Source organism: Echinops telfairi, unplaced genomic scaffold (genome assembly GCF_000313985.2).
Source record: "Echinops telfairi isolate 266 unplaced genomic scaffold, ASM31398v2 ScPeMD7_7461;HRSCAF=8499, whole genome shotgun sequence".
Lineage (NCBI taxonomy): Eukaryota > Metazoa > Chordata > Mammalia > Afrosoricida > Tenrecidae > Echinops > Echinops telfairi.
Genome location: NW_022111361.1, coordinates 376,452 through 389,117, shown reverse-complemented (window position 1 = coordinate 389,117; position 12,666 = coordinate 376,452). Strand labels below are relative to the sequence as shown.

Below are 12,666 nucleotides of genomic sequence, written 5' to 3'. Positions count from 1 at the left end.
TCAGCTCCTCATTTCCCTCCCCGCTCCCCACTCCCTCCCTCCCCACTCCCCACTCCCTCATGAGCCCTTGATAATTTATAAATTATTATATTGTCATACTTTGCCCTGTCCGATGTTTCCCTTCACCCACTTTTCTGTTGTCCATCCTCCAGGGAGGAGGTCACATATAGTTCCTTGTAATTGGTTCCCTCTTTCCAACCCACTCTCCCTCTACCCTCCCAGTATCGCCACTCACACCACTGGTCCTGAAGGGCTCATCCTCCCTGGATTCCCTGTATTTCCAGTTCCTATCTGTACCAGTGTATATCTTCTGCAGACCAATATTTTTAGGGTGTTTTCTTATTGAATCTTACACAAGAACCGTCATATATCAAAAATAACATCAGAAGTTCTCATTCCAGAAGTGCTTCTTAATCCATCTTGAGTTTCTTTCGGTTCCGTCGATCCAGAATTGCAACTGTTTCAATTTTTTTTCAGCAGAATGTCACATTTGTGTCCTAATAATAATGTGGTTTGAAAATGTGCACATTGTACTTAATTTTTGTGTGTGTGTGGGGTGGGGGGGATGCACATCAATATGGATATCCATCAGTCTGTAGACAAATACCTGTTTTTCAAATTTGGGAGCATAGACTATTTCCAAATTTGAATGGGTTTGCTTAAACATAAAATTGATATTCAGTAAATTACTGATATTTGTTTATCACAAATAATTCATAGCACATTTGAATTATATGTTCAATTTGTTCAGTTCTTGATTATTTACTGTCTCCTGAAATGGTTGATGAGAGGCAACATACAAACAAATTGCCAGTATTTCAGAATTTAATAGTTAATATTTCATCATTCATTCGTTTTTGAAAAAATGTTTTATGTGTTGCTATAGAAGGTTGTTCCCTCTCTAAACACACACACACAAACAGGGAGAGAGAGAGGCGATGACATGATATGTGGTATTTGTCACAGAGAGTTTCTGAGTATCATAAACTCTTTAGTTAGGGTATTGATGGGACTTAGACAGTCCAAGTGGGAAGCGTTAGCTTACTCTGCTATAAACTCGAGAAGCCTTCAGAACATTAGTAGAAAAATGGAAGTTTTACACAAAAATTTCTCCGGGTCTTATATTGATAAGTCCAAGAGATGAAATCTTGGAGAAATGAATGTAGCTGATTGGAGAACAAGAATAATGGCTAAATTCTAAGGTAGGCCTTACAGAACAGACAGCCATATGTCACATTCCTGTGACATGAAGGTTCCTCAGGAGTATAAGCCTCACCTTTCTTTTGACCCATAATCGAATGCTTGGTCCTCAGATGAAGCTGGTGATGTGGCTCTTTCAGGACTCAGTGACTGTTGAGGACGTGGCTGTGGATTTTATCGCAGAAGAGTGGGCACTGCTGGATGGTTCTCAGAAGGCACTTTACAGAGAGGTGATGGTGGAGACCTTCACAAACCTAGCTGTAGTAGGTATGAGTAGCTTCATGATTTCCAATTAATTTATTATTTACCAGATATATACAGTTGTTACCGCAGTCACTGGGCTAAAAGATAGGTAAACCTGATCAAATAAGCCAATTAAGTTAAAGTTCTCTCTGAAGCAATTATATCTTGGGTTTCCCATGCTCACTCTCCTACTACTTTGCCATTTGGTCACACAAACATAACTTGCATGGTGTCATTCTGGAAGAAATTGCTATCTGTATTACCCATGCTGAACAGGTGTCTAGGGCACTTGCAAACTGAGCAGGCTAGTAGTAAGGCACAGATGTTCACTTCTGGAGTATAAGCCACTGAGAAACATTTGAATCACAATGGAGTACTTTCTGATACAGTGCCGGAAAAAGACCTCCTATGGATAAAAGATACGCACACCCTCATCTTTTTCCCTCAGCACCGGGTCAAGTGGTTGTTGTACTTAGCAGCACAGTGGGTACCGCCTTTGCCACCAGGGCATTAGTGTGTTTATTAAATATTTGAAGGGCAGAATAAAAGGTCATTTATTTTGAAAATAATTCACATTTGCCTATCTCCAGAAATCTTGAAAATTAAAATATTAACTCAATTCTAGGGAGTTGTTAATTGAAAATTCTTTTTCCATCCTGAACACCATATTTTTAAAACCTATTTTGTTCTCTCAGAGTAATAAGAGCATTGATGGGCGAAAATGCAGAACATTCATCCAGGTCCACTGTATCAAGACAGCATTGATAAGCTCTTCATTGAAGAAATTGTATTTGATAAACCAATTAGCAAAATTCTCATTTGAATAAAAAGACAATTCTGCACATATGCCTGCATTTGTTTATCGCTTTTTAGGAATTATAATAGCAATTATGTTCATGAAGATTAAAAAGAAAATCCTCCTTTTACTTCTTTAATGTTATCTCTGCCTTGTACCCACTACCTTTTAAATTTGATCTTCTAATTACAGGCTGTTAAGTTTCAAGGATGAATTTGCTTGCTAATTGATGTTTGATCATTTTCAAGACATGATAACAACAAAATGTGACAAATTATTTCTTGTCTCACAGCTACTTCGTGTCTGTGTTTAGTGTTTTACATTTTATGTTCCATACTATGAATTTAATCTTAAATAACTCATTCTTCTCTCAAATGTCAATGATTAAGAAAACTTACCCACCGAAGATGTAATAGTAAGATTCTCGGAAAATTATCTAAGTGCCTCCATATTTAAAAAACTCTGCGAGTTTCATGGCTGCGAAAAGCAGGGTAACAACCAGAACGCACTTTTGAGGTGAGTGTGATTTACCTCAGAGAGCAATGCTCCAGCTTAGTTCGAAGGACATGTTACGTTAAGCACATGCATAAGGAAACAGACTGAAGCAAGAACTTTGTTTGGCATATTAAGTACATGTGGTAGGATTACGCACTGAGTGAATAAAACAAATGTAGCAGTTCAGAACCTTCCAGTGACTCTGGGGAATAAATTCTTTAGTGATCTCATTCTTTAATTTTCACAGATAAGTTATTATGAGTCAAAATTGTTTGTGATTGTGTTAGTCTGGGTACATTAGAGAAACAAATCCACAGAAACTCATAGGTGTAAGAAAGAGTTTTATATAAAGGGTAAGTGCGCATCAGGAAAACATCCCAACCCAGTGCTGCCCAAGCCCACAAGTCCAACATTAGCCCATCTGTCCGGCACCAATCCACAGTCCCCCTCCATCTCACAAAACACACATAATGATGCCGACTGCAGGAGGAAAGCCGAGTCAGTGAACGTGTAAGCATCTCAGCACTGGCAGGGGTTTCCACACGGCTGCTCCAGCACCCAAGGCTGTATCGGGGTAGGTCCATGTGGCTTCTCAGGGATGTCTTGCAGGAAGTGAGCCAGCCTTGCAGGCTGAAGCAGAGAACTGACTAAGGCAGCTGCACCCTGGTGTGACCATTACAAAGCAAGAGACCTGAGAACTCGAAAGGCAAGGCTCCCCGAGCCATGTATCCCCCTGCCCTTCAACTAACCCTACATGTGTTTATCGGCCAGGTTGGCACAATAAACTAAGTACCTCAGTGATCTAATGACATGTTTACATGTATACATGTAGAGATATATATTATACACATGTCAAGATCAGTTGTTTTGTATGATATTTATAACAAGTTTAGGTACACAGTCAACACACCATCTACACATATTCCCCCTCTGCTGTAGCATATATTTGAAATCCTAGCGACAAGAAACAGAGTGGAATGTTGCACAGGGCTTCTTGTGGATGGTCACTTTGATGGAGGTTGATTATCTAGTTTTATTACTGGGGAGAAGCTTTTTTTGTTTCAAGGGCACCATCACTTAATAACCCAACAGCTAATTCACTTGGTGAAGAGGTTACTTATGGGCCTGCTAATGCAAAATCAGTAGTTCTAAACCACCAGTCAGTCGTTCCAGGGAAGAAAGGGTTACAGTCTTCGAAAGTTACAGGGGCATTTCTGTGTGGTTCTGTACAGTCAATATGAGTCATAATTCAATCAAAGGGAATTTTAAGACATAGTTGGAGCATCAAAAAGATCATGAAAACAAATTTTTCCATATTTTGATGCCCAGTTCATGTATTTATAGATTAATGTAAATGTATGTTTGTATATTATATAAATGTAGATGCAGAAATATAACCATGGTAATGCATTCATTGTATAAAGCATTCGGCTTCTAACTACAATGACAGTTGTTCTAATATGTCAGCCACACCCTATGATAAATATGACACTTTTAATAAAAATATTTTTATTCTATCTTAAAGGGTCACTGTGAATGGAATGACTCAGTCACTATTTATATTTATATTTGAATATAGTGTAGAAGCATAAGTGCAATACATAATATTGTTATATCTGTATCTATATGCCTTAAAATATATAAATTTGTTTGACACTTATAGCTCAAGAAAAGTCCTTAATTGAATTTAAACTATCAACATGTAACAATGTAGATTACAGACATTTTGTTGAATATCTGTATATGTGGGTTTTTTTATATGTGTCTGTAATGTGTTAACAGTACTGCCACTGTATATTTTAATATATGTGCATTATATTTTGCATACTAGAAACACATTTGTCTTACACCCAGTTATGTAATTCCTCCATATTTTGTTAACACCGTGATAATTACAGTTGTACCACATTCAGATTTTAAAATTTATGATTTGTTATACAATTGAGGGAGAAAACTGTGTATCTACTATTGGTGGTAATGATGAAATAGTAAAAAAAACTTCTTTATAACTTCTTGTTTTTAACAGAAGATACTTGTCATTGATATCCTGGAGAAGATATGAGGAAAACACTGTTGATGAGATCTCCAGTCAAATTTTAATTCTTCCAGAATTAAAAAGGCCAGGATACTTATATCCCATGGAATATCTTCAGAACAAAAAATCGTTCAGTTCTCTTTCTTCACTAGAGCATAATAAGCAATTCCACATTCAGTGCAATGCTCATCAATTTAGGAATTGTGGTAAAAACAATATGCACACGACAGTAGAGTTTCAAGCAGGAAACAAATGCTATGAAGAATGTAAAATTTTTAGAGATCCTTCAATACTTATGGATGATATGGGAATTTCCAATGGAGCTAAGTCTTATCAATGTAAGCACTGTGGGAAGGATTTTACTCAATATACATGCCTCATTCAACATATGAGAGCTCACAAGAAAGAAAAGTCATTTAACTGTATGGAATGTGGCAAAACTTTTAATAGCCCCTCAGATCTTACTAGACATAAGAGAACTCACAGTGGAGAGAGACCTTATAATTGTAAGGAATGTGGAAAAGCCTTTAATCTATCTTCAAACCTCACTCGACATATGAGAATTCACAGTGGAGAGAGGCCTTATGAATGTAAGGAATGCAAGAAAACTTTTACTCAATCCTCACACCTCACTGAACATAGGAGAATTCACAGTGGAGAGAGGCCCTACGAATGTAAGGAATGTGAGAGAGCTTTTAAACAGTCCATTTGCCTCAAACGACATATGAGAATTCACAGTAGAGAGAGACCTTATGAATGTGAGGAATGTGAAAAAGCCTTTACTCATTCATCAAACTTCAGTCAACATGAGAATTCACTGTGGAGAGAGAACTTATGAATGCAGGAAATAATTTAGTCTTCACACCTCACTAAAGTTATAAGGCATCATATTGGAGAGACATGAATGTAAGGGTTTGGTGACAAGCTTAGTGAATCCTCAAACTTTACTGTGCATATGAGACCCATGGTGCAGAAAGGTCTAAGGAATTGTGAAAAACCTTTATCACTGTTTAGTAGTGTACTATATTCTTTGATTTCCACTTGATTTTGTGATCTGATGACTTCTATATGCACAACATAAAATTTATAAATTGTTTCTTTGATTTATATTGAAATATTATTTTACTATCACCAAACTATAGGAGTATTAGAATGTTTTATCCACTATTTTCTAACATTTTAATAAAGATGATATTAACAATAATGTGCCACTTTTTCTGAACAAATATTTTTTATATGCATAAATCCTTAAGAGGGATATGGCTGACATATGGCATACGTATGTATAACAAGAATGTGTCAAATGGTTTTAAGGGTCTGTGGCATTCTGTGATCTCATCAGTAATATTTTAATGCACTTTCTGTTGGAAAAGCAGAGGCTCCTTTCTGGAGGAATGAAAATCACTTCTTTGTCAGTGGTACCAGGAAAGGGCGTTCAATAGGTGAACACCTACCACACAGGGAACCTATACATAATTAGGTGATGAAATTTTCTATAGCAACCTTAACTAAAACTGTACTGTGACTTCAGGAAGAAAATATTCTTTCTTGTGTTCCTTGTAAAGGATGTCGCTATTTTTTAGAAATCACAATTTCTGGGACTTTGTCCAATACACTGTTGCTGCATAGAAACAGTTGGGCAGTGTATTTGAACCAAGGGGAGCCACATAGTATCCAGCCATGTATATGTCACATTTGGACTATGTCTGAAGCTTTTACTTACTTGGCACCAGGGTGGATCTATATGTGTCTAGGTAGCAGTGGCATCTTCATGTGGAAAATTGCGATCAAAGATTTCTGTTCCAACAGTGAATACTCAGGAACCTTGACTTCTCCAAGATTCTGGTTTTATTTTGTTTTCAAGTTGATAGGTCTCATCTCAGCCCAGAATTTTATTATTGCCACTTCCATGTTCTTGGAAACATGAGTTATCTATATAAATGAAGAAGGTGCAATTTCTGTGGCAGGCTAGCAAGAGAAACTCCTTTTTTGTTAGCTGCTAAATAACTTGCCTGCTTCTCCCTCCCATCACGTAAATTTGACTGCTGGTTGACCTGCCTGTTCTCCCTTCCCTTATGGGGAAGTCTCTGCTAGTGATTGATTTTAGAATGTTCTCAAGATCAGAACATTGTAATTAATAGTATTGTTTCTTTTGATGATGTAACCAGGAGCCAGGTTGTTATCATCAATGCTGTACCCTGTTGGGCTTACTAACGCTAAAGAACAGTAACATTAATTTTGCTTTCTGCTTCTGTCCATGCTTGCTTAAGTCCTAGGAAAATGATTAAAGATGGACTGAAATGTCTACTTGGGACAGCAATCAAGGAATCACTTTTAGATTCTAACAGTCCGGTTATAACCAAATAAAGACTTTTCTAAATTATCAAGATTTTAGAGTGGCTGTCATTTATTTGAACCTACAACATGTGGTATGTTAGCCAGGAAGGGACTGTGTCTTGATACTAGTGGAAGTGCTGGGACTTATAGGGGAGGCGCCCCTGGTTTCCGCGGGATTTGGCCTGATTCTCCTGTTCCTCCAGATAAGTTTAACTGTGGGACTGGTCCCTTGGTTTGACTTGGGAAGGGGACCGGCTGTGGTCTGAACTCTTCCTGATCACTTCTCACCAGGACACTGTCTGAGAAGTCTGGTGGCTTGTTGAGCTGGCAGCTTGTCTTTTCAGACCCTCACTTAAGTTGGATGATTTATTGAATTGGCAACACGTTTGGTAAATTGGTTTGGCTAGCCATGGCTATTTGTCTTTTGTGTAACTTGGCCAGTCTGATTATTTGTGTTTTTTGTGTGTATGTATGTGTGTGTCCTTGTATTTCCCCAAACTCTTCTGTCAGTTTTCTTCCTCTCCTCCCTCCCAGTGACTGGGTTGCTGGCTATTAGCCTTGCAGTCACAGACCTGACTGAATGGAAGTCTGTAAAAACAAACAAGCAAAAACTTATTTTGGTTGTTATTTTTGTGCTTTCTATTGACAGATTTAAATTATTGGCTAAAAGTAAATGAATTTTAATCAGGACAAAACATTTTTTTACAAATTTAAAACCTTTGGTATTTTTAAAAGAACATTGACTGGTTTCATAAACAACCTGGGATTTAGACAGGCTGAATATTAATCTAATTTGCCAAGGCACTTGGCAAAAGTTTAAGCCTTTGGAATTAGATTTCTTTGTGCTTTTGTTTTTATTGTAAAAATAAATAATAATTTTAAACAGCTTATACAGAAAAAGTCTAGTTTGATTTTCAGTACTCCTGGTTTAATTTTTTGTACTGTCCCGGTGATGTTGCCTTCAAAGATCGTTTGCCTTTTAAAATTTGTTTTACCTGCTTTGCAGTGTTGTTTAAAATAGATGACCTGGCGAGCGCTGTGTGTTTGTTGCAAAACTGAGTAGTTTCACCCAGAGATTTGGGAACCGGAATGTGTTTTTGAATGGGTAATATTTGCTTCCCAGAAACACTTTGTAAATTCAGCCTATAAAGAGTGTTTCTTTCCTTTTTTTCCCTCCTTTTCTGGTAACTATATTTTCTCGTCTTAAGAAGGGAATTAATAGTTTTTAATTCAAATGTGTGTGTGTGTGTATGTGTGTGTGTGTGTGTGTGTTTGCTTGTATCTAATTAAAGCTCTAATTTTCAGGTCAGGCGAGCACCTGAGTGGTTTCACTTTAAGTGGAACTCCCTATTTGTCTGCATTATACTGAGAGGGTTAAAAATCAGCTCAAATAATTATCCTAAAGTGTCTGTCTCCTCCTCCCAGGTGAGTCTCATTCATCTTTGGTTAATTCTCAAGTTATCTTTTGGGTCACAGTTTTTGGCTACTCAGTGTCTTTGACTTTCTGTACAAGAACTTTCTGCCGTGCAGAGTGGAGACGCAAAGCCCATATGTAGGCCACTGGAGATCCCCTTGCAGAGGGGTCTTGGGGAGGAGACTATCCAGTCAGGGTGCGATGTGGCAATGATGAAACATACAACTTTCCTCTAGTTCCTAAATGCTTCCTCTCCCCCACCCCCACCCCCAACTATCATGATCTGAATTCTACCTTGCAAGTCTGGCTAGACCAGAGGATGAACACTGGTACAGATAGGAACTGGAAACACAGGGAATCCAGGGAGGATGATCCCTACAGGACCAGTGGTGAGAGTGGTGATACTGGGAGGGTAGAGGGAGGGTGGGTTGGAATTTGTGAAACCGATGACAAGAATCTTACATGTGACCTCCTCCCTGGGGGACGGACAACAGAAAAGTGAAGGGAGACATCAGACCGGGCAAGACATGACAAAACAATAATTTTTAAATTATCAAGGGTTCATGAGGGAGGAGGGAGCGGGGAGGGAGGGGGAAAAATGAGCTGATGCCAGGGGTTTAGGTGGCCAGCAAATGTTTTGAGAATGATGAGGGCAATGAATGTACAAATGTGCTTTACACAATTGTGATAAGAGTTGTATGAGCCCCTAATTTAAAAAAAATTAGAAAAGAAATTACAGGAAGGACAGTTAACATTATAAAGTAATTTTCTCTAGGATGAAACGGCTTATTTATTTTTTTAATCAGTGGTCTTAGGTGAACCCTGTGAAGGGACCGTTCGAAGCCCAAAGGGCTAAACCGCTGGTCTAGCCTCTTGATCATGTTGCAGCTCGATGACCTCATTTGGAGGTGGGAGAGAAAAATAGCTCACTGGAGGCCAGACATGTTCCCTCTGCTTTGTATTCCTGGTGACAAGGCACATGGAACTGTGCTGATGGAGCCAGCGCCCTGGAGCTGGAGGAGTCATGTGGAGACCCACGCCAGTACTGAGATGTGTCCACCACCACTGGATTCACAAAACTTTCTACCCACTGGCCTGTGATCTTCTTGCATTTAACATCATTGCATGGCTGCATGAGTGTAAAGAGGAATTTGTGGACTACTATTGACATATGGGGTAATATCAGACTTATGAACTTGATCTAGACTGGGCTGGGATGTTTTCTTAATGTACAATTGCTCTTTGATATAAAGTTCTCTCTTAAATACATACCAGTGTCTCTGGATTTGTTTCTCTAATCAACCCAGACTAACACACAGCCCAAAACATGAACTAAGGGAAGGTTTCCCAGGGGGGAGATTACTTTGTGCAAGGGTTGTGAACCCCACCTATGTGGAGTGAATTGAAGGAATTATTTGATGTGAGAACCCAGTTAGGAGATTAGTAGATCAATAATAGTAGTAAATATATATTTAAAAGAGGACAAAGGGCCAAGTAAAAGTAAAGATAAAACATGGTATTCCACTCATCCATTTACTGGGGGTGGGGGTGGGGTGTAAAAGTACCAAACAAAAACATGCAAGGTTTTCAACAGGTAGAAAAAAAGTATAATCCATGGTTCTCAGAGGAAGAAAATTTCTGTAAAGACAAGCTGGGATACAGGATGAGTGAGGTAAACTGAGGCACAGGGAGACGGACAACGATAGTTGACAGGACAAAGGGGGAGCAGAAACAGATTTATCAGCAAGTAAATAGCCCAGGGGAATCGCAGGTTTTGCTCAAGCTCTGAAATTTTGAGGTTTTTAAAGGAAAGCGGGGAGAGGGAGGTCAGTCCTGCAGCAGCAAGATTTATGGCCCAGGATGCAGTTTATCAGCTCTGGCAGGCAGGGTGTCCGGTTATCGGGGAGTCCAGCATCCCTGGTGCATCTCTCAGTCTCCTCATTCCAGGGGGACTTCGGGGACATGTGGGGGAGAGGGGGGGAGGGGCGGCCTGCTATAGCTGAGCCCAGTCACTTTTGATCTAGAGACCTAGGGAAAGTTCGTCCTAAACAAAAGAAAGCACACAGAGATGGGGAGAATATCCCCACATGGTCTCTGTATTCAAGTTAAGATGGTTTTAGAACCTCTGCATGAGGAAGCAAAAGAGGATGTCAATCTAGTGAGAAATCTTGAGTGAGCTATCCCGACGTAAAAAAGCAAGTTAAAGTCTCTTTGAGTCCAAATTAGGTGATGAAACTTCAGGAAAAACTGAAGAAGCAGGTGAGAGGTCAGGACAAAATAGGTGAAGTCAGGGACAGCTTTATTGTAGCAAAGGGAGGGGGAGGGCGAGGGAAGCTCCCAGGCAGAGTCCCGTGGTCTAGCAAGTAGCCCAGGGAAACCACGGGCTGGGGTCTGGAGTTGTTAAAGGAAAGCGGGAGAGAGGAGTCCGTGCTGCAGCAGCAAGGTTTATGGCCCAGGATGCAGTTGATGAGCCCTGGCAGGCAGGAGGACTGTACTTCAGTCTCCTGTCAGGTGAGCAGCTTCTGACCTCGGGATGTGCAGGGCAGCGGGACCCTGACCCGTTTCAGCTCAGCCTAATCAGCAGGGATTGATTTTTTTAATCTAAGGACTTTGCTTCTAAACAAAACCTCAACGCCAAAGCGTCCATGTCCCTGGGGGATTGCAGCCTCCAAATACCTAAAAGTGATAACCCATAACCCTAGGTACAGCCCACTCCGTCCTAATAAGGATCATAGATTATTCCCCTGGAGAAGAGTTCAAAGACACCTAAGGTCAATGGGCTGCCGTCTTAATTCCAGAGCCCACCCATATTGTTACATACATGCCTTCCTGTCACATGTATGCCTCTATTGCCTCCCTACCTATGGCATGAATACCCCTAGCTCTCCCCATACTGTTGCATGTATGCCTCTAATACAGCCCTATCCTGTTACGTATGTGCTTAGCAAGGCTTGGGTGCCTGAGATTACATGAACTAGAGCAAGAATATATTCACTGTCTCTCTGCTCTGACCTAGCTCCTGATGCCATGGTGGAGATGAGCCCTTGAATGTTTTATCTTGTCTGGTGTCTCTTTAATTTACCCCTCAATTACTCAACTACCTACTTGAACCCATTCCATGTAGAGGCCGGTTCCCCACAGAGAGTTGAGAGAAAAAAATCTACCACTGTATGGCGACAAAGTGTATCCTGTGGGAAAATCATGAATAGAGAGGCTAGGAAACAATAACATACGTAAATAGATAGCAACATTAATCTGGTTTTAACCAACATGCATATAATTTGACTGCTCTGTTTTAGCAATTAAATGAGTGAAATCTGAGTTGATGTCAAGCAAAATAAGTAATTTGAATTTTAAAATAAAATGGGTAATTGGTATCTGGAATGTTGTTTCTTGTTAGTTGCTATTAAGTCAATTCTGTCTCCTTGTGGCCCCATTTGGTTTAAATGGAAAATGAGTTACAAGAGAAACCCTACAGGGTAATATTGGAGTTTTGGAATTGCTCACATACTTTAGTTCAGTTTTCCCAGGTTAGTATAAAGCAACCATTGAAAACCAGAATTTCCACAATGAATTTTGTAACTTTATAATTAGAACAGAGGGACTGAGAATCAATCTTCTATTGCCTACTCAACACTAATTATTTGTCACTTCCTGTCTTTGGACTTACACTGTTTCCAGGCACTAAGGATGAAGTCATGAATGAAAAGGAAACATTTCATGCCTTCTCAGAGAGAACTTGGAGCTTAACTGGAGTATATTTAAGTGGAATCTTGATAACCCCAGTTAAACGAGTGAAAGCAGGATGAGGTATTTGTATCAGATAAAAGACAATGGCTTTGGAAGTTAGAAAAACAAAATGTAATTACCATTGAGTAGGATTAGAACTTGGTCTTTCCCAAAGCTGTTGTTTGTTTATGGCTGAGTTTTTCTAAGTGCATCGCCAGGGCTTTCTTTTCAGCCAACTCTCAGTGGATTCAAATCTCCAGCATTTCAAAGGGTAGTTCAAGAAGACAAAGCCAAATATATATTTTTAATCGTTTTATTAGAGGCTCAAACAACTCTTATCACAATCCATACATATATCAATTGTGTAAAGCACATTTGTACATTCATTGCCCTCATCATTCTCAAAACATTTCCTCT

At 39.4% G+C, this 12,666-nt stretch overlaps 1 protein-coding gene across 1 annotated transcript in view; it reads left to right on the top strand.

Annotated features, from left to right (window-relative positions):
• LOC123522797 (zinc finger protein 501-like) overlaps positions 1-7,156 on the top strand; it is a 26,468-nt gene extending 19,312 nt beyond the window's left edge. Inside the window, exons 2-4 of the mRNA XM_045300193.1 lie at positions 1,314-1,467; positions 2,629-2,755; positions 4,761-7,156. Of these exons, the coding sequence (XP_045156128.1) occupies positions 1,314-1,467; positions 2,629-2,755; positions 4,761-5,607 (1,128 nt within the window). The 3' untranslated portion in view covers positions 5,608-7,156. The remainder of the gene's footprint in view (positions 1-1,313; positions 1,468-2,628; positions 2,756-4,760) is intronic.
• Positions 7,157-12,666: the final 5,510 nt, after the last annotated feature.